Source organism: Canis lupus, chromosome 34 (genome assembly GCF_048164855.1).
Source record: "Canis lupus baileyi chromosome 34, mCanLup2.hap1, whole genome shotgun sequence".
Lineage (NCBI taxonomy): Eukaryota > Metazoa > Chordata > Mammalia > Carnivora > Canidae > Canis > Canis lupus.
In genome coordinates this window covers 9,665,690-9,687,528 of record NC_132871.1, presented here as the reverse complement: position 1 = coordinate 9,687,528, position 21,839 = coordinate 9,665,690, and the positions used below count along the sequence as shown (strand labels likewise).

At 33.0% G+C, this 21,839-nt stretch overlaps 1 protein-coding gene across 4 annotated transcripts in view; it reads left to right on the top strand.

Moving 5' to 3' along the window:
- AGPS (alkylglycerone phosphate synthase) overlaps nucleotides 1–21,839 on the top strand; it is a 134,284-nt gene that overhangs the window by 27,132 nt on the left and 85,313 nt on the right. For all 4 annotated transcript variants that reach the window (XM_072811258.1, XM_072811256.1, XM_072811257.1 and 1 more), the window contains exons 2-5: nucleotides 4,230–4,319; nucleotides 15,422–15,512; nucleotides 17,826–17,946; nucleotides 18,046–18,120. In XM_072811258.1, coding sequence (XP_072667359.1) covers nucleotides 4,240–4,319; nucleotides 15,422–15,512; nucleotides 17,826–17,946; nucleotides 18,046–18,120 — 367 coding nt within the window. In that variant the 5' untranslated portion in view covers nucleotides 4,230–4,239. The remainder of the gene's footprint in view (nucleotides 1–4,229; nucleotides 4,320–15,421; nucleotides 15,513–17,825; nucleotides 17,947–18,045; nucleotides 18,121–21,839) is intronic.

Genomic DNA, 21,839 nt, shown 5'->3' with positions numbered 1-21,839 from the left:
AAAAAAAAAAAAATCCAGCATCGAGGCTTAAGTTTTGTACTCAAGTTTTTATTTTTCTTTTTTTTTTTTTTTTTAAATCTTTTAATTTTTTTTTTTTTATTATTTTTATTTTATGATAGGCACACAGTGAGAGAGAGAGAGGCAGACACAGGCAGAGGGAGAAGCAGGCTCCATGCACCGGGAGCCCGACGTGGGATTCGATCCCGGGTCTCCAGGATCGCGCCCCGGGCCAAAGGCAGGCGCCAAACCGCTGCGCCACCCAGGGATCCCAAGTTTTTATTTTTCTAAAAGCTCTAAGATCATATTATCTTTTTCTCAGAGAGATAAAAATTTGATTTTTATCTGAACTAACTAGTGAAGTATTTTTATTATAATTTTGATTATTGGAATTATATTGGAGAAATTTCTTTTATTTTAGTTATCACTTAGCCAAATTTTTTATTGCTAAATCAAAATAAAATAATGGTAAAGCATATTTTTCTTTTCCATATTTTCTAGAAAATAGAAATAGTAATGGTAGAAACCATGCATTTATATCAGGATGCTTGCAATTTATTATTAGAGGAGTAGTAGTCTATGTATATGCAGAGACTTAAAAGTGAATATCTCCCGTTTTAAGAAAATACCTCTGGTTTCCATAATAATAATGTTAAGTCTAAATACTTCAGTTAAAAATTGTGCAAACAGCACGGGGAAATGCAGGCTATGGAGTGTGTATATCATGGGAGAATGCTGCCACCTGGTGTGTATATGATGCTATCTTATGTCTCCGTTGGCTTTTGTTACGCCAGCTGATAATACAAAGGGCTTTCTTCACCATTTGGTAATATGGTTAGATGAGTAAATGTGTAAAACATTTATTTTTTTCATTTTTAATGTAGTAAAATCAATCCAACTTTTCTTTTTTCTTGGCAGAAGAAAGGTCTCGTATTTTGAAGATATTAAATCTGGTGTCATTAGCTCTGAGAATTGGAAAGTCTGAGGGATCAGTGTGGTTTATCTCTGGGATTAGTAGAAAAATGAATCCTTTTATTTGAATCTTATGGAATGTTGATGATTCTTTGATCATTCTTCATTTCAGTGCTTTCCATGCTTTGGGATCATTATTCTGAATGCCAGAATTCATTATACTATAGATAAAGGAAGTAAGGGCATGGGGCTTAATGACACAGCCATAGTCCTTGATTTTTAAATGTCAAGTGCAGAAGAATGACTATAATAATAACATGTAATAGTGCTTTGAAAAATATTGATGTCATGCAAAAAGTATCCATTAAATCATTTTGGTTACTTGAGGGCATGACTTAGTGCGTTTCAGATATTACCTCTCACAAAACTGGGGGTTCACTTTCAGATGCTCACAACTAGCTTAGCTGTGTAATCATGATTGCTTCTCTGGGCATAAGTTTCTTCATCTGAAAAATGAGCAGTTGAACTGAGTGATTTCTAAGGATCTTTTTTAGCTTTAAAATTCTAATGACTATAAAGTTTTATTCTTAACTTTTAAAATGTTAATGCTATAATGCCCTTCAAGTAACTTATTATATTCTTCTGCATAAGAAATTATTTTTAAAGTTTAATGTAATCACATAGTTGTATTTAACTGTCATAAAGTATATTAGTAATTTGAGGGGATACCTGTGTACAGAGGTTTAAAACCAGAAACCTTGGAAATTTGCCTATTTTTTATTTAATATGTGAGGTACTTGAAGATACCAGAAGGCTAGTTTTGGAGTAACCTAGATTTTAAATATACACTATTTTAAGCAACATAACACTATTGAGGCGGAGGGGAGCACAAATGGATGCCAAATGCCTACATTTCAACTTCTGGGAAGACTCCAAAATTTGGTATAAGTATGATAATGGTATATAAATGGTAATGGTATAAGTATCATAGGCAGAATTTTCTAATTGAGATGATAAGAGTGGAAAAAAAACAAAAAAAAACCAACCTTTAGCCTATAGTTGAAAACTTGAGAATTCTTTAGGTTATTACCCAACTGAGAAGTTAAGGCCAGTGATTCTTCAGAATGTAAATCTCTTCATTTTTGAGTGCACAGCAGCAGATATTTCCTGCTTCCCTTGATTCATTTTTCTTGTGCAGTGCTAAGAGTGAACACATGTAATCAGGTTTCACTTTTTACTTTGAGGCCATATGGAAATAATTTTTTAAAATTCTGAGCATAATTTTAAAGAAAATGATTCTTGTTGTTAAGCTGTGTAAACATGCCAAATTCAACATCTGTACTGAAATAATTTCCCAGTGCCTAGTGATTGTAATACCAAAGCAGAATGACTATATTGATATTTCTGCATTTATATTAACACCAAACTATTGTTTTGTACAGACTTCATGACAAATGTTTAAATTCACCAATAAAATGTATTTCACAAATAAAAATTTATGCACATAAAACATAAAGTAAAAATGTTAATTAGAATGTGCATATCATCCTCATGTAAACTATTATGGAAAACAAAATATTAAGTAAATTATACTTCATAAAAGGAAGAGAATTTAATTATGAAAAAAAGTGAAGTGGATGATAACTTAATCAATTTTAGGAAATGTAATCTAAAGAAAATGGGAAGTCAGATTTTCCAAAAGCTCTTTTCCAGAACCTCCCTCTTCAATGAGGTAGGAATGTGAAATCAGAAGTAAACATTGGGTGATAATTCACAGCAGGCTCACCTACAAATCCAGTCTCTGGATTGATACTCTTGAGATATTTTTGAATACTTTGTTTTTGTATAGGAACTCAAGTTTTTATGATAACAAACTAGTTTTAAAGAGCATGCCCAGTTTTTTTTCCTTACTTTTATGTATGTATGGAGACCAATTAATGACCTGTACTTGGTTCAGTTGTGTTACGTTGTTAGCGTTGTACTTGTTAAAATCTTTGAATTGGATGAAGAATTATGATTGTAATAAAAAATTTGCTTGTCAGTTGTCATGTTCTTCCTTGGGAATTACGGAGAATTAGAATGCTTTCTAAAGAATATATCTTTATTTTGACATTTAAAAAAATTGAGATATAATTGACATGTAATTAATTTCAGATGTATAACATAATGATTCAAAATCTGTATATATTGTGAAAAGATCACCACAATAAGTCTGGTTAACATCTATCTATCTCCACACATATTTACATATTTTTTCTTGTGATCTATTTTGAAATTCTAATGCAGCAAATAACTTTCTATATAGAGTTTTTTTCAAGTATTTTCATGATAGGCTGCATAAATGAATTTGCAATAAAATTTGTTGCCCTGATATACTAGGGTACTATGCTAAACCATGTACTAAATGCTGACAGACTGCTTCAGCGTGATCGCTTGTTGTGTTCTGCACAGGCCTAGACCTATCTTTTCTTATGTAATGTTCAAAATTTAAGGAGTCATCGATTCTGATGAAAACGATTATTAAGACAATGAAATACTAGCATTTTGGAAATGAAAATATAGTTTTAGGATATTAAAAACTGGTGTAGTCGTTAACTTAATATGTAGGTCAAGGTAGAAATTGGTAGTTCCATGGAAGTTGGTGGGTTTAGAATGTTTGTAAACCTGGCTCTCAGATTTTTATTTTAAATCTTTTTAATTAAATGTCTACTACTAGGAGTATCTACTAATTAACTTACTCTGTAAATTGGTCATTTTTCTAATATATACACAATTTGGGTTTTTTAAAAAAGATTTTATTTATTTATTCATGAGATACAGAGAGAGAGGCAGAGACACAGGCACAGGGAGAAGCAGGCCACCTGCAGGGAGCCTGACGTGGGACTCGATCCTGGGACTCTGGGGTTCCCTCCGTAAGCTGAAGGCAGACCCTTAACCACTGAGCCACCCAGGCGTCCTGCAAAAATTTGCTTGTTATTCAAGTTTTATTTTAATTGCAGAGTTTTTTAGTCCATCCTATAATGTAAACTAATAATGTACAAATTGATGCATATTTATACTCTGTATTTTTCTCTTTTGTTCCTTCGTTTTCCTCTGAATGCATTAAATTTAATAGTTGTTGCCCTTCATGAAGCAGGTGCTGCTCATCAGAGTGATTCTGTATTTAAAAATAAAGACATTTTGATATATATTCTATTTAAACTAATGTATTATTAGTAGGATAGGTCTTTTAAATGATAGTGAAAGTTAATGTCAATGATATGCTGTTCAATTTTGAGATGTTTAGTCTAGGTCTAACATATTTTTTTTATTATTATTAGGCAAGAAGTTATGAAATGGAATGGATGGGGATATAATGATTCCAAGTTCTTCTTCAATAAGAAAGGCCAAGTTGAGTTGACTGGGAAAAGGTAACCAGTTGGTTTATTATTTTGTTCCTTTTTTCTTTTTTCTATAAAAAAATTTAAACATAAGTAACAAACATTATCATGTTAAATAGTAGACATACATAAAAATTTCCTCCCTAAATTTAAAATTATTAATGTTTTGACATAATTGCTCCTTCTTTTGTCTGTAATATTTTAAATTCTGGCATTGTCACATCACTTCTAAATATTTACATATGTCTCCTTTAAAAATATAAGGACCTAATATTAGCTAATCATAATAATACCATTATCACACTCCCCAAAATAAGAGAAATTTTATATCTGATTATCGAGTCCACATTTCACTGGTTATCTAAAAAATGTTATTTTATAGGTAGTTTGTTTGAATCAGGATCCAAAAAGGCCTCTTTAGTCATTGTACCACCCAATCTCCATGTCATTGACTTGTTTAAAGTAACTCCATGTTTAGGAATGGGAATTTACTATTGGGTGTGGGTTATTTTGGAAGGTGGACAATTTTAGGTCTTTGTGAATATAAATAGTATTTTTAAAATTAGTTTTCTGAGATACATTAGGGAAGAAGTAATTAAGAAAGCAATTATAAAAAAAGAAAAAGCAATTATTTGTGTGATATCCTTCACATTTCTGAAATATTTTTGGTAATGTGTGGATAAGAATTTTAAAGAATATTTGTATTGTACTGTTCCAGATGCAGATAGAATTGTAAAGTAAGTTCTTAGTTGATTTTAAGAACTGATTCTGCCAAAGGTGGTGTTTTGGATGGTTTGTTCTTTGAATTTTGGTAATAACTTTTGAAAGGACAGTATTTGCAAACACGTTAAGTATTGAATGCTGGCTCTATAAATTAAAAATTGAGAGTAGGTGAAAAATTAGATCAGATATAGTTTGAATCTGTTCCTGTATTTTGCTTTGACTTAATATCTGTTAGGCATTAATATGCTTAGGTTAATATTTTTAAAACTTATATGGCATGTCAATATATTGCAATATCAGGAAGAAAAGTTTTATTCCTTTGGGGAAAGTCTTTCTTTGCAACATAATCATTCCAGTTTTCTGGCTTAAATATACTTTATACCTGAAATAAAACTTCAGGAGTAGTAATTAGGAACCAATTAAAATAAAGGTGTGAAATGTACATTTCCTCTTTAGTAGTATTAGAAAAACAAATATTCTCATTCCTGTCATTAAGTGTGACTGAGCATGATGTTGGTGGAGGCTTACCTGAGAAATTGTGTAATTCAGGTAGAAAGAATTTCTGGTTAAAATTAAGTTTACCAGTGTTCTAAATGTTGAATGTTTTGTGTTTTAAATGGAATAACGTCTAATATAGTAGAAACTTGTCTTTGTAGAAACTGGCTTTGCAAAATCTCCTGAGGGGAGGAGAAGTAAATCTTCTGAACTTAGAAAATCAGTCTCCTCTCCTCTTAGACACTGTCTTCATTTCTTTCCCTCTTTGGACCTTGAAAGCATTGCATCTTTATTCTGTTGGAGGGGAAAAATGGTCATTTGTGCACAGTGCTATTGAAAGCATTAGACACCTACTGATTTCTGTAGGTACTATAGGCTGTTTAGTGGTTTGTGTTAGAAGTGTATTTGTGCAAAATGATCAGTCACAGAAAATTTCACAAATAATTATATTTTAGTGGTGCCATGGGTTCAGAGTCTGGTTTTTATTTTAGGTGTTCTGGCACTAGATTTGTCCGTTTTCACAGAGAGGATCAGGTTGTAGAAGACTGACACATGTGCCAGATATACTTATTAAAAAAAACATTAGAACCTTGTATATTCATTTATGTTTAAATTATTCCTTTTTCCTTGTATAGAGCACTTGTTACTGCCCTTCATGATATTAAGATACATAGAACATAAAATTTGTAATTTAGATATTTGGACAGCATAGATTCACAGCAAAGGGGATTCGGTGGTCTTAAAAGAGATTTTTTTTTTAATTTTTATTTATTTATGATAGTCACACACAGAGAGAGAGAGAGAGAGGCAGAGGCAGAGACACAGACAGAGGAAGAAGCAGGCTCCATGCACCGACGTGGGATTCGATCCTGGGTCTCTAGGATCGCGCTCTGGGCCAAAGGCAGGTGCCAAACCACTGCGCCACCCAGGGATCCCAAAAGAGATTTTTTTTAAAAGAGATTTTTATCCAGGTTGTAAGAGAACCAAAGAACGTATTTGTTTGGCTTCTGACTTTGGAAGATTGCTGCTGCTGCCACTTTAACCAGAATTAGTCCTTAAAGGTTTCATTTCTTTGCATTAACTCCTGAGTTAGATCCGGTGGGAGAAAAGGGAAGAGAATGGGGTACGTCTGACTAGCAGAGCCTACAAGTGAGACTGATAAGGTGGATGTCAGGCACGTTTGCTTTAGTGGAAGGTATAGCCTTTGCTTTTCACTAAGACTAATCTAGAGGGTAATTCTCCAGATACAGAAATAGAATTTAAATGCTCTAGGATTAAATATGTGCTACATAAACTATTTAATAACTAAAACCAATAACTAAATAGTATTCAGTTCCCATTTTAGTGCTTTCAGAAGTACCATTACCTTGTCACAGACAGGATAATAAACTGGATGGAATTGGATCATAGCTTTCTGTAAATCTAGTCTAGCCTCCCAGGGATAATGGTTGAATTCATAGATTTCTTCAGTTTTTATCAGAAAACATCGTTCTATAGCTATTACTTGAGCTCCTACTGAATTATCTTAAAATAACCATTAAGGGGGTAGCCCCGGTGGCGTAGCGGTTTAGTGCTGCCTGCAGCCCAGGGCGTGATCCTGGAGACCCTGGATCGAGTCCCATGTCAGGCTCTGTGCATGGAGCCTGCTTCTCCCTCTACCTGTGTCTCTGCCTCTCTCTCTCAGTCTCTATGAATAAATAAATAAAATATTTAAAAAATAACCATTAAGATGGATAGTGATATTTTCTCAAAAAGAATTAGGGGTTTGAGGATGAGAGAGGTTAAATACCTTACTTGAGGTCACTTGCTCAGTGGGAAATTGGGATTAAAACCCAAGTGTTTTTAAGCTTCGGTCTTGTGCTGTTTCTGTTGTACTGGGCATCTGCAGATAACCATATTCACCCGTTGTATTGGTCTTGTTTTCTCTCCAAACTCTGAGAGCACTTTATAGTAGCATTCCACCTACTGAGAAGAGTTAGTCATATGGTAAAAAAATTACCCCATGACAGAAATTCCTATTTTTCCAGTGAAAGGCACAGAGCAGAAGCAAAAGAAGGTTGTGATATTCTTAAAAGAGAAAGTGGAATTTATGACTGACTATAAAGGATGAGTTCCAAGAAAACACTGATTAGGCTGAATGGTATTAATTCACCATTTTGTATTAATAATATTAGATTGTGAAGACAATTTTTGGAATTCTTTCTAAAGGCTTTTTATTCTGGTATTGTAGTGGACTGAACAAATCACAGACCTTTTGTTTCTCTAAGTGCATAGAAAACATGAATAAAATGTCCTAAGAAAGAAGTAAAACAGGGCTGGGGAAAAAGAGGAATTCTTAGGTACCAGAAACCAAGAGTGAATTTCAGTGAAAATTTATGAAGGTTCCCTTATTTCTGAACCAAAGACATTGAAAAGATAAATTCTTATAAGCAGTGTAGTTGACTGTGTATATGTGTGTAACACTGGCATTTCAAACCCAGCCATTAAATTAGTATATGTGCTGCTGAAGTGAGCACTCCAGCCATTAAATTAGAAGCCGTTATTGTAAACTGTTACAGATCTTTGGGAAAAATCAGGAATTTTTTCCTGAATGGGGTCTTCTATTCTAAACATTTTTATAGTTTGTCAGTTTATAAGTCCCTAGATTTTATTATCTTGCCATTCTTTCTCCTTCTAAATATTGATGAATTGAGTCCTCCTGGGTTTAAGCAGCAGAGCTAATGCTGTATATTACTACAAACTAAAATTTTTGAACAGTGTCATTATTGAATTTAACATTAATTGGTGCTTACAAAGTGCAAAGTTAGTGTTTAAATTGAGAGAATTTGTTTTGATTTGTTGTACTTTATATTTCTGTGGCATAATTTTTCATTAAAAATTTTGCCTGATTATAAAAAGATTTTTAAATTTCTTAGCAGTTGTGGAACTCACTCTGAGGATAGATGTATCTACTAATATTTTGCTGCCTCTGTGCAGTGCCACAGAGTGAAAGTACTTTGTCTTTAGTCACAGTAAATTCTGATGTGCACCTGCTTCTTGAATATTTATGTTCTCAGAATTTTTTTTCCACAAAGAAAGGGATCACAAAGTGATTTCTTTGGTCCTGAAAACTTCCCCTGGTTTTGTATTTTCTACAATATAGTTTAATTCTGTCCTGAGGGAAGGTGGTGAGTTGATCCCACCTTATATTTTACAATGAGAACCATTTCTTAAAATTCTCAAACTTATCTTCAGTCATGACTAAAGATCTGTTCAGTAGTCACCCTTTTTCAATAACTGGAATAGGTACCTGGCTTTCTTCTTATCACATTCCTGGCAAAAGTGTGTTTCCTGCCTATATAGTCATCCTACCAATTAAGTGTCTTTGTAGCTTTGACTAAACTAGGTTGTAGCTTAATTTCTTTTTTTGTTTTTTTTTAGGTTCTAAGTTTCTTAAGAGCATAAGTTATGATACCAATTCTCTGTATCCTGCAATGCTCAGTACAGTCTTGAGTGTTAAATGATGTTTATAGTTCTGAATATAAATCTAAATTATTTTACTGTAATGTAATATTCAAGTTATTCCATGGTTGTTTCTTAAGTTAAATACTTCTAATTCCTTACTTTTCTTATAATGTTTGTTTTCAGTCCATTTACTTCCTTGGCTTCAAAGTTTGCATTTTTGCTTTATGATACTTTAGGAGATTTTTGGAGCCCTTGGCAGTATGCTAGGCTTTATGATAATTAAGTTAGGCTTCCTTTACTGTTTTTCAAATCCTAGGACATCAGATGCAAGAAAAAGTACAGTTGAAACAGTTGAAAAGTTTACATTCTGACATGAAAGTCCTTGAACTGCATGTTTTGTGCTGGAATTGTAGATAATGGAGCAAAGTCTTTTTTTTGTTTTTTTGTTTTTTTTTTAGAAACATAGTTTTCTTTTTTAAAGATTTTCTTTATTTGTTTGAGAGAAAGAGAGGAAGTGAGAGCTTCCGTGCACATGCACACACTTGCGCACAGGCAGGGGTTAGGAAGAGAGAGGGAGAAGCAAGCTCCCCGCTGAGCAGGGAGCCTGCTGGGGGGGTTCAATCCCAGGATCCTAAGATCATGATCCGAGCTGAGGGCAGATGCTTAACGGACTGAACCACCCACCTGGGCACCCTGATGAGGGAACAAAGTCTTAACTCAATATTCTGTCATGCAAGATACTTCTTCAAAGTCTGAAATATTGGGGACCCCAGGTGGCTCAGCAATTTAGCGCCGCCTTCAGTCCAGGGCGTGACCCTGGGGTCCTGGAATTGAGTCCCGCATCAGGCTCCCTGCATGGAGCCTGCTTCTCCTTCTGCCTGTGTCTTTGCCTCTCTCTCTGTGTCTTTCATGAATAAATAAATAAAATCTTAAAAAAAAAAAAAAGACTCTTTCGTCCTCCCTTGCCCCTCCCTCCTCTCTAAAATAAATAAATCTTTATTTTTATTTTTTAAAATAAATCTTTAAAAAAGAAAGCCTGAAATACTGTGCATTCAGATATGAAAATGTATCTTAATGACAGAATGTAATTTTAAATTTTATACATGACAGTAACACCAACTGTATTAATTCAAGTATCTCGAAGGTGGTCACCTTTTTGTTTTATGGATACTATTATTTGTGAATTAAGGGATTCAAAAAGGTCTGAGTATGATTCTATCATGAATATCAAGGATCTAATATATTTTATGGAGACCTAAATTAATTGTACATTTAACATATAAAGACCCAGTATTAAAACCTAATAGTTCCAAATTAGTCTTTTGTAGGATATTACTAACACACAGTGGCATATCTGTTAATAACTAGCTTTCCAGAATTTGTACTTTTACTTCAGTTGAAATAAAGAAGATTTTATATGCTGAATGACTATAGTTGTTTTAGTTATGAGTCTTGTATTCTCTTTCATTCCAGTTTCTTTAGATTTATGAAAAAGATATTATAGTACTTCAAAAATACCACTTCAGTTTGATTTTTTAGCACCTGACTTTTAGCACATTTTTTAACAGACTTTTTTAAAATGTGTGTTCTTCATGTTTTTTCATTTCTGCTATCATTTTTGTTTTATTAATGTTTAAAGATTGATTTGACAACTGTAGATAGAATTTTTGTTGTATAATTTGAAGTTAACATAAGGAGTGACACCCACTCAGCCTGTGACAAAACGAGTGCTTTTTGTCACTTGCAGTTAAATTTCTTTGGATGGGGCCTAATACCAGGTTTTTAAATATTGAATTCTGGATTATTATAAACACATACTTAATTTTGGTACAGAGTTATATATTACCCAATGGCTTTTAAATTTTCTTTTTCTGTGAAATGAAAGTAATCTTTTCCGGCTAGTTGTTAAATGCTTTGCTGTTATTCGAGCTTTGATGAAAGGAATGGGAAATAACCTTGAGCAAACATTACACTTTGAACTTTTTAATAACTTGCCTCACGTAGATGTTAAGACCAATTTATAGTCCATTCTGATTTGTTATAAGTATTAGTTTATTATTTTTTAAATTGTTTTTTGATCAGTAATGGTTAAAGACTACTAGAGTATTTCTTCTTTTCTCCATTTAAACACACAGACAAACACAGAAATAAAGATTGGTATAGGATCACTTACTTAAACTATCATCTTGGAAAAGAATTAATTTTGATGTTACTTCATATCAGATACAGAGATCAATTCCAGATAGATTGTGGACCTAAATGTATAAACTAAAACTGTAAGATTGTGAGAAAAATATATTGAATGTCTTTCTGAATTTGAGGTTGTCAAAAAGCAGAGAACAAAGTGTTAACTTCTTCTGTAAAGGAAAAAAAAATCAATTAGATAATACTAAAATGTAAAACTTCTTTTCATCAAAAGACTCTTTTAAGAAAATGAAAAACAAATTATAGAGCAAGAGGAAATATTTAACACATGCTTCCTTGATTTCAGAATATATAAATAATTCTTATACATTGATGAGAAAACAATAGTAACTCAATAGGAAAATGAGCAAAAGATGAACTGGCATTGAAAACAATAGCCAAATGGACAATAGATATATAAATAGAAACTCTAACCCATAGGCAACCAATGAAATTCAAATTAAAATGGTTAAGAGATTATCAGTAGAATGTTTTGCATTAAAAAGAACTACAGCACCAAAGGTAGGGAGGCTGTGGAGTAAGTCTGTGTCATTGTTAGTTGTAAGCATGTTGAAAAATGAATCTATCGACATCTAAAGTTGAACATATACATAGACTATTGCCTGGAAATTCCACTCTAGCTATATAACCATCAGAAAAATGTGATATATTCTTCAGAAAACAAGTTCAAGAATGTCCCTGCATGCCCCCAAAACTAGACACTATTGTCTATCACTATACAGTGGGTAAAGAAACTGCTATATTCACACAATGGAATTAAGCCGTGGAATGAATGAATTGTAACAATATGTATCAACATAGATGAATCTCACGAATATAACATTTGAGCAAAAGAGCTAACATAAGAGTACAATTTGTATGATTTCATTTATATGAAGTTCAAAATTACCCTGTAATGTTAAGTCAGGATAATGGTTCCTTTGGTGTGAGGAGTGATGGTATGCCTGGAAAGAGCATGGAGGAGAGTGTTTCTGGGGTGCTGGTAAATGTTCTATTTCTGGATCTGAATGCTGATTACATGGGAGGTCTACTTCGTAAAATTTCATTCAGCTATACGCTTTTTTGTCTATATCTTTGTATGTTGTACTTCAGTATTTTATAAGTAAAATATTTATAAAATCAAAAATAAAACAGCTATAATGTACTTTTATTTGGCTGTCTCATCATTTTGTTGGGGGAGTAGAGAAGTTGCAAGAACATTATAGTGAAAAAGAGTTACTGAATATAGGTACCATGATTTTATAAATGCAAAAAAAATTTTAGGATAATGATCTCTCTTGGAATGGTGGTAAAGGAAGAATCAGACTAAAGGCAGTGTCTTACAGTGGTTGAAAGCACAGACTGACACATTATTTATTACCTGATTCAGATTCTGGTTTTGTCACTTACTAGCTGTGTGACCTTGATTAAGTTACTTAACTTACTTACCATCTCAATTTCTGTGCTTTACCTTCCTCATGTATAAAATAGGGATAATAGCACTAACCTCATAACATTACTATAAGTTAATATACATAAAACACTTAGAACAATGCCTGGCACATAATAATGCTGTATATTTATTTAAATAAAAAGTTTAAAATACAGTTTTAAATACACATTTAAAATGTTTTGGTCTTTTCAGAGAGCTATTAGTGCTCTTATAACACATTGGATCATTATTGTTTGCATATCAGCCATCTTCACTACACTAATCTAGGGTAGGATACTTATTTTATCTGTTTTTTTTTTTTAAGATTTTTATTTATTCATGAGAGACACGAGAGAGAGAGAGAGAGAAAGAGGCAGAGACACAGGCAGAGAGAGAAGCAGGCTCCATGCAGAGAGCCTGATGTGGGACTCGATCCCTGGACTCCAGGATCACGCCCTGGGCTGAAGGCAGGCGCTAAACCGCTGAGCCACCCAAGGATCCCCTTTATCTGTTTTTTTTTTTTTTTTTTTTTTATCATACTTCTTGCTATTTAATATTTTGCCATCTCTGACAACTATTTCCAAAACCGAAAAGCTGGATTTCTAAGCACTTGAGTTTTCTGCATCAATCTTCCTATATATATATATATATATATATATATATATATATATATATGGATTTCTTGTGTTTATAAAACAATGCTCATGTTTCATATAAACTATTTAAATAAGAATTGGAATGGAAAATGTAGGAAGTGAAATCCGCGTAGCAAATCTAGTTTTTTCTATACCTCTATAGAGCTCTTTTGTGTGTTTTAAATTTCTTGTACAACTTCATGTAAAATCTAAGTACCTTGCAAATCTATAGATTTATTTACTATTCTCTGTTCTTTTTATAGTTGTCACATCATAAACTCAGTGACACAGTGATATACTTTTTAAAAGAAATTGGAAAGAAATTAAGAGAATATAGTCATTTAAATTTACTCACATATTTACTCTTTCTGGTATTATTTATTCTGTCATGAAGATTTCAGTTTATATTTAGTGTTGTATTTCCCTTCAGCCTGTAGAAATCACTTTAGCGTTTCTTGTAGTGTAGGTCTGCTGGCACCAGGTTCTCTGAGTTTCCATCCGAAAGTGTCTTAAACGTTTATCTTTGAAGTATATTTTCACCAGATACAGAATTTTAGTTTGACATTCTTTTCCTTCCAGCACTTTAAAAATGTTGTTTAGTTGTTACTTGGACTTCACTGTTTCTAATGAGAAGCCAGTCATAATTTTTATTGTTATTGCGTTGTATGTAATATGTCATTTTTCTCTAGATGCTTTTAACATTTTCTCCCTCTTTTTCTCTTTTTCTCAATTCTTTTAAATTGCTATTTGACTATGATGTGTGTAGTGTGAGTTTATTTGCATATATCGTTAGTGTTCTCTGGCCTTCTTGGATTTGTAAATTTTTGTCTTTCATCAGATTTGGAACCTTTCTGCTATTTCTTCAAAACTGTTTTACTTCATTTCCCTCTTTTCTTTTTCTTGGGACTCAAAGTGTTTGTTATATATATGTTAGTCTTTTGCTATTGTTCTATAAGTCTTTGAAGCTGTTTATTTTTTCATTCGTTTTCTCTGTTCTTCAGATTGTATGTTTTATTGCTCTATCTGTACATTCACTGACATCTCCAGTCGGCCCTTCTGTTCATCCAATGAGTTTTGTTTTTTTTGTTTTTAGATTTTATTGTTTATTCATGAGACACACACACACACACACACACACACACACACAGAGAGAGAGAGAGGCAGAGACACAGGCAGAGGGAGAAGCAGGCTCCATGCAGGGAGCCCGACATGGGACTCGTCTCCAGGATCACACCCTGGGCTGAAGGTGGCCCTAAACCGCTGAGCCACCCGGGCTGCCCTTGTCCAATGAGTTTTTATTGACGAGTCTTAACTACATAATTTCTGTTTTGTTCTTTTTATAGTTTCTGTTTCTCTGCTGAGATTTTTTTTTCCCTCACTGGAAACAGAGTTCCCTCTTGTCCTTTAACAGAGTTACAGCTATTTTAAAAATGATTGTGTGCTACTTCCAGTATTTTAGATCTTCATAGGGTCAGTCCATATTTATTGCCCTTTCTCTTGATTATGGATCACACTTTCTTGTTTGCTTGTTTCCAGCTATTTTGGAGTACATCTTGGACATTGCTAATGGTCTTTTGTCAGAACTCTGTATTCTGATATATTCTTCTGAAAGGGCTTTATTTAGTTTTTTAACATCAAGTAATTAAACTATTTTCAAATTTCCATTTCTCTCTGTGATGGTGATCAACTGAGTTTTTAAGCTTAGTTGGGCTACTTCAAGTCTGCTCCATACATATGTAATTCAGGGTCAGCCAGACATTTGGACAGAGTTTATGCTTACATCACTCTGACTCTTTCCTTTTCTGTATTCTTCCCAGCTGTTGTGTTCACTGTAAACACTGCCTTCTGGTTCTTCAAGGCAGGAAAACTAGATTTTCTGTATTTTTGTTTCCTTTTATGGTACCAGCTGGCTGTCCCTCAGTCTGAAACTTGTTTTAAAAATAAAATCTGGAAACTCATGTAGTGCTGTTTCCTTTTTCTAAGTGTATCACACCTCTTTACCCCCCTATTATTGCTGCATTTTCTGTCTATACTCCCTTCAGAGTTGTGTTTTGTTTCTGTTTTTGTCCAGAGTTTATAGTTATATGTGTTGTGTGTGTGTTGGGGGGAGAAGGGTTGTTTTAATAGGAACTACTTGACCATTACTAGAAGCCAAAGCTAAGATTTAAATTTAAATGAAGATCCCTTACTCTAATGTTTTATCTTCTTTGTAATCTTAGGTATCCTCTTAGTGGCATGATTTTACCAACTTTTAAAGACTGGATCCAAAATACCCTTGGAGTAAGTCTGGAGCATAAAACTACCTCTAAAGTAAGCAAACAAGAATGATTACTAATATACTTAAGTCTTTGTGGGTATGGGTGTGTCTGTATGTGCATGGACATGTGTTTAACCCCAAATCAGTTAGATTTATCTTTGTAATTTGTTATAGTTGCTTTAATGGATTTGTTGTGATTTTTTTTTTTTTTTAAGAAGTTCAGCATCACAGATATAAATCTCAAAATTTATCTGAGATTTGTCTGGTAAACTTTTTATCTTCTCTGAACCTCATTTATTCTACTTTAAGAAATGAGAGCAATAACTGTTCCCCCTCTCATAGGGTGGTGGTGAAGTGCAAATGAATTAATTCTGTGGTAGGCTTGTTACAAGAGTATAAGTTACTATTAATAATAGGACATTTAATGGACTGACAGTAATCCAGGATTAATACAGGATAATTTGAAATAAAAATGCTACATTTAATATAAAAACATTTAGAATATTAGAAGACTTAGAAAAAGTAAAAATTTGATTAAGATATGAGTGATAATTTTAGTTCATGTAGTTTCACTTTTCTGAAACTAGGGTTAAAAAAACTTTCAATAGTATTCATATCAAACTAACAAAATAGTTTTCTTTATATTATTATGGTTTTTATTATTTATTATTATTTGCTATGGCATGGTATTCTGCATGTTCCTCTAAATTGGATATGATTTCTAATCATATCCATATCCATATCATTTCTAATCATATCCAGTTTCTAATTGGGTATGATTTAAGGGCAGGGACTGTGGCTTATACTCTGTACTCTACTATATCCAACGTGTTATTAAGGACTGTAGGTATTCGGTGAGTACTTATTTGTTTTAGTTATAAATCCACAATTACATTTAATTTTACTAAGTAAATTATGTTAACTAATTTCTACCCCTCCTAAACCAAATTCTTTCAAATTTTCCTGAAAGATCCCTTTATTTCCTTAATTCTTTCGACTTTTTGTAGTTACTTTTTTTGACATTGATGAAATCTGTATACCATATTTAAAAATTTTGCCAATTTTACATACACGTTTTTTCTGTTTTTGAACCCTTTTCAAATTTTAATAACAAAATAGTAATAACAAAACGAAATAAGTTTTTGTTGGGTTTTTTTGGTCATTTCCTTTCACTCTAGCATAAATTGTTTGAGGTCAGGTTTTTTTCCCCTGATTATCTCAGTGCTATATACCTAAGATCTAGAACAGTGCCTAGCTTATAACACACACTCAATAAATATTTCTCATATAATTGAACTCCATAAATATTTCTCATATAATTGAATATTAACTACAGAACCTTTTATTTATTTTTTAATATTTTAATTATTTACTTGAGAGAGAGAGCACAAGTAGGGGAAGTAGCAGAGGAAGAGGGAAAAGCAGCCTCCTTACTGATCAGGGAGCCCAGCTTGGGACTTAATCCCAGGACCCTGAGATCAGGACATGAGCTGAAGGCAGATGCTTAACCAACGGAGCCACCCAGGCACCCCTAAATACAGAACCTTTAATAAGATACTAACATTATGTAAATATCATAATTTTTTTTTTTTACGCATTCTTATATTTCCTTTTTTTCCAAATTCTATATCATACCTTTTTTTGTTTGCTTTTTTAATAGCAGATTTGATTTGGCCAGCCTCTTCCTGTATGGTAGGCAGGTTTTTGGTGCTTTTCACATTTAATCTTATGGTAGCTATTTAAATTTAGTGCTGATAATCTCACTTAAAGTTGAAGAAGCCAAGGCCCAGAGAAGTTGGGTGACTTGCCCAATGTTGCATAGCTTTAAAGATTTTTTCCAGCTCACATATTAGTTGAAATTAAGTATCAAATTATAATTATGTTGTGAGTTTTAAAGTAGTTCTGTGAAAATGGGCTTATTATTTATTATGAGGTTTCTTATTGATCATTTAAAAATAGTAATTGAAGTATAGGAAATGGTAAATCCTATCTACAGGTGAAAATGTAGATGATGAAAAAGTTAAGTAGCTTTCCCTCAGTTTCCTTGATCTAAAATGAAAGATTTAAGACTTTGCCATCTTCTCTGTTCTTGATTCCAATCTTCAGAAGCAATGAAAAAGTGGGCCATGGATGCAAAAGAGGAAACATATGACTTCTGTAACTTATGTTACAGAATGTGATTAATCAGACCATTTATAATTTGTTATAGTTACAGAGTTGGTTTCCATATGTGTTACTTAGTATTTTCCTATGCTTTTGTCTCAGCTTAGATATTAAAAACTAACATTATATGGTGACTCTCCCTAAGCAAGTATTCAAAACTTAGTTTCTAGAAATAACTCAAAGAAACCAATTTTATTTTCTAGGCATCCTTAAATCCTAATGATACACCTCCTTCTATTGTAAGTGAAGATTTTCTTCATGACCTTAAAGAAATTAATATTTCATATTCACAAGAAGCAGATGATCGAGTATTTAGAGCTCATGGTAAGCAATTTTATATAAGTACTATTTGTTTTTAATATTAAAATTTCCTATAATTTAATATGTTTTTACATTTTTTTTTTTTTTTAAACTACAAAACAGGTCATTGTCTTCATGAGATATTTTTGCTCAGGGAAGGAATGTTTCAGCGAATTCCTGATATAGTTTTATGGCCAAGTAAGTCCTTTTTTTCTTTTGTATCATTACTTTGTATTGTGAAATCTTAAATAGATTTAGTATTGGAAATATATACTTTTAAATATAGGAATTGTAAAAAGTATAGGTAGCTATATTTTTAGAGTTTCCAGAAGTCATATAATTCTTTCTTGATCTAATCATCTTAAACTGTTGGTTTTCATGATTGGTTTTGCTGTTGATGAGTAAGTCTTCATTTTAAATATTAACATCATAGCGGGAGGTCAGTTAAAAAATGCATTTTTGGTTTGTTTGAAAGCTTAATGAAATTAAATATGTTCAGATGTAGAGAAGCTCTTAACTATTGATTGCCACAAACTCATACTAGTAATTTGGTGGTATCAGTTTGTGGACTAAAAAACATTATATTCAAATAGTGAAATAAGTTTTTTAAGATACCTATTGTCTTGGATATAAATAAATTTTGAAAAATTAATTTTCATGATTTTGGCTTTAGATAGAGGATGGATGAGCTTTGTGTTGTTATTTTGCTCTTGCTGATGATTAGGTAGTCAGTATGTTTATATATATGATTTTTATACCCATCTCTTTTAGTAGAAAATTTAAAGCAGAATTGGTATATTGTACCTTACTGTCCATAATTACCATTTTAAGAAAGTTCCAGTAATCTGATCCTTTTTCTTCTTCAGATTCTATAAAGAAGTAGATAGAGTATTTTATTTTTCAAAAAATAGGCTCATCGGTTTTTAGATGTGATCCTTTTACTTTACAGGAAGTATCTGAAGGAGAAAATCATACTTTAATGTGGAGGTAGGAGAGAGGTGACATAGATAGGAGGAAAATCCAAGTGCATATGTAGCTGAGATTAAATTACTTTCCTGATACTTATGATGTATATTCTTTTAGCATTCTCTTAGTAGCTTTAGGCTGCTTCTTTACTAAGATTTGGGGAAGATTCATTCTACTTTTTAACTGGAAAAAAATGAAAGCAAAATTTATTAGTTTTCATTTCTTTTAGGAAACTTTAATAGACTATCTTTGGATGTATCTTAAGTAGAGCTTTCAAATGTGCTTTCTAGGTATTTTCTTCATGTGTCTGACTATTAAAGTACTGAGAAATTACCAGAATGAAAATATATGTCTTTGTTTAGGAAATACAAATCTTTCTAAAAAATCCAGATTGAGGAAACATGCAGGGTTATAGTCTGTTGTTGCACAAAAGTTTCTACATTCTGTAAAATCCATCCTATTTGTCAGTTCCCTCGTAGCCTTGTCTTTTTTTCCCATATCAGTTTTCAAATCAGGCCCTTATCAATGCATAGTTGGATTTTTGTAACAGCCTATAAGGTTCTCTCTCATGCCTCTAGTTTCTTGTTTCTCCAAGCCTCCTATATACTCTTGAGAGGTTAGTTTTTCTAAAATATTCCCTTTACCATCATGTTTCATACCTCAGGAATCTATATGAATAGTGTATAGGTGCTTGAATCAAGTTTATAATTTTATTCTGGTGAATCTCCTGGTATAAGGACTACTCGGAATATTTTTTCCCAATAGGTGATCAGATCTCTGAGACCTTTATTTAACTTTAATATAAATTTTCTACTGGTGATAAAGTTTAGGTTTCTTTCTTTGCATGAGTGAGGGCAAATTTTGAGACAATATGACAATTTAAGACAGTGTGGTATTCTGTAGAGTGGAGGTAGCTGTCTCATTTTGCAGTTTGAATACACATATGTGCGCACACACACTATATATACACATATACATACACACACACACACACACACACACACACACACAAAGTATGCTTTGGGATATACACATACACACACATACACCTAGGAGATCTATCCTTGTGGATGTCTGTAAGCCTGGCTATAATTTGAATCTGAATTTTATATTAAATAGGATATCTAGGGTTTGTCTAAGCATAATAACTAAGCATAATATATGTAACTTTTATGATTTGGAGTCGTCCTTAAACCAGGATTTGTCACCATTGTGACCTTTACACAGTGTGATCTGCCTTTCATTTATTTTAGACAAGTTGTCAGTCACTCATATATGTTGTCTGTGGGAAGTGTGCTTATAAAAATAAAGTCTCCTTTAACAACTTTACATATTTTTAAATCATTTCACTTATTAAATTTAGTACTTATGTGTTATTTTTAGCTGTGTAAATACCAAAACTTCGGGCCTGTGAAAATATGTGCTAGGTACTGTTCTAGGTATTGAGGATGAGCTGTGAAAAAAACAAAAATCTATTCTCAGGTGCCCTACAATTTAGTGGGGAAGGAGGCAGAAAAGAGCAAATAAATATGTAATGTATTGAGTGGTGATACATGCTGTAGAGAAAAGGCACAGTAAGAAAATAGCCAAACAGATGAGCAGTGGGATGAGAGAGTGCTGTGTCAGATAACATGATTAAGAAAAGCTTCTGTTTAGGTGGCAATCCTAGAAGTAGTTTTGCCTTTTTTTTGTTGTTGTTGTTAAGATTTTATTTATTTATTCATGAGAGACACACACACATAGAGAGGCAGAGACATAGGCAGAGGGAGAAGCAGGCCCCATGCAGGGAGCCCGACGTGGGACTCGATCATGGGGTCTCCAGGATCATACCCTGGGCTGAAGGCAGTGCTAAACCGCTGAGCCACCTGGGCTGCCCTAGTTTTGCCTTGTTAAAGGTTTTTGACAGTCATGTTTGGGTATTTTATTATTAATAAACTATTATTCCACTTAGTAAGAAAATTTTACCACAAGTAGTAAGTTTTATAAGCTTAATCTGGAAGCTTAAAATGGATTTTCATTAAAAATTGGAATGAGGGGATCCCTGGGTGGCTCAGCGGTTTGACACCTGCCTTTGGCCCGGGGCGTGATCCTGGAGTCCCGGGATCGGGTCCCACGTCGGGCTCCCACGCCTGCTTCTCCCTCTGCCTGTGTCTCTGCCTCTCTCTCTATCATAAATAAATAAATAAATCTTAAAAAAAAATTGGAATGATACAAATGACATAGTCCTAGTTTTAAACAAACCTGAGAAATGATAACTTTTAGATAACAGTATTTTTACTTTCATAAATGGATATTCACTTGTTTATTTTACATCCTTAAATTTCCCTTTCAAGCCCTTAGCAGGTAATACTGGGTTTTTGCGTGTTTCCTTGCCTCAAGTCTTTTTCTTTTCTTTGCCATTCCATGTTATCAGAAGATTTATCCTTTTCAGATAGTTTCTTTGCTATGTTGGTCCCTGGCTTAGTGCCCTATTTGCTAGTCAAATTGAGTTTTAGCATTTTGTGTCTTATATTTAAAATCTTCTGTTGTCAGGTTTTTGTTACTCGTATAGCTTTTATTCTGATAAAGAGTACTCTTTCATTGTATACATTAGAGAGGAATATATGTAGTACATCATATATAGCATTTTAAAATTTGTAAAACAATAATTATCAGTGGATGCAAAAATTAGCGGGTGAAAGTATGACGAGAAACATATTTATGTAGAGTAACCATCGCCCCACAAAACATTTTTAATTATAGTATTCTTATGGTGGAAAAACCAAGCAGATACTTCGTAATCAAATGATGAAAGTTAACATTACTAGAAATGAGACATGTCTACATAATGTGCCTCCAGATGTAACTCATTAAGAAAGTCACATCAGCACTTCTGTGGAATTCCTGCCAAAATATGTAACCTGAATTTAATAATGAGGAGGCAGACTCGAGAGATACTCTATGAAATAACT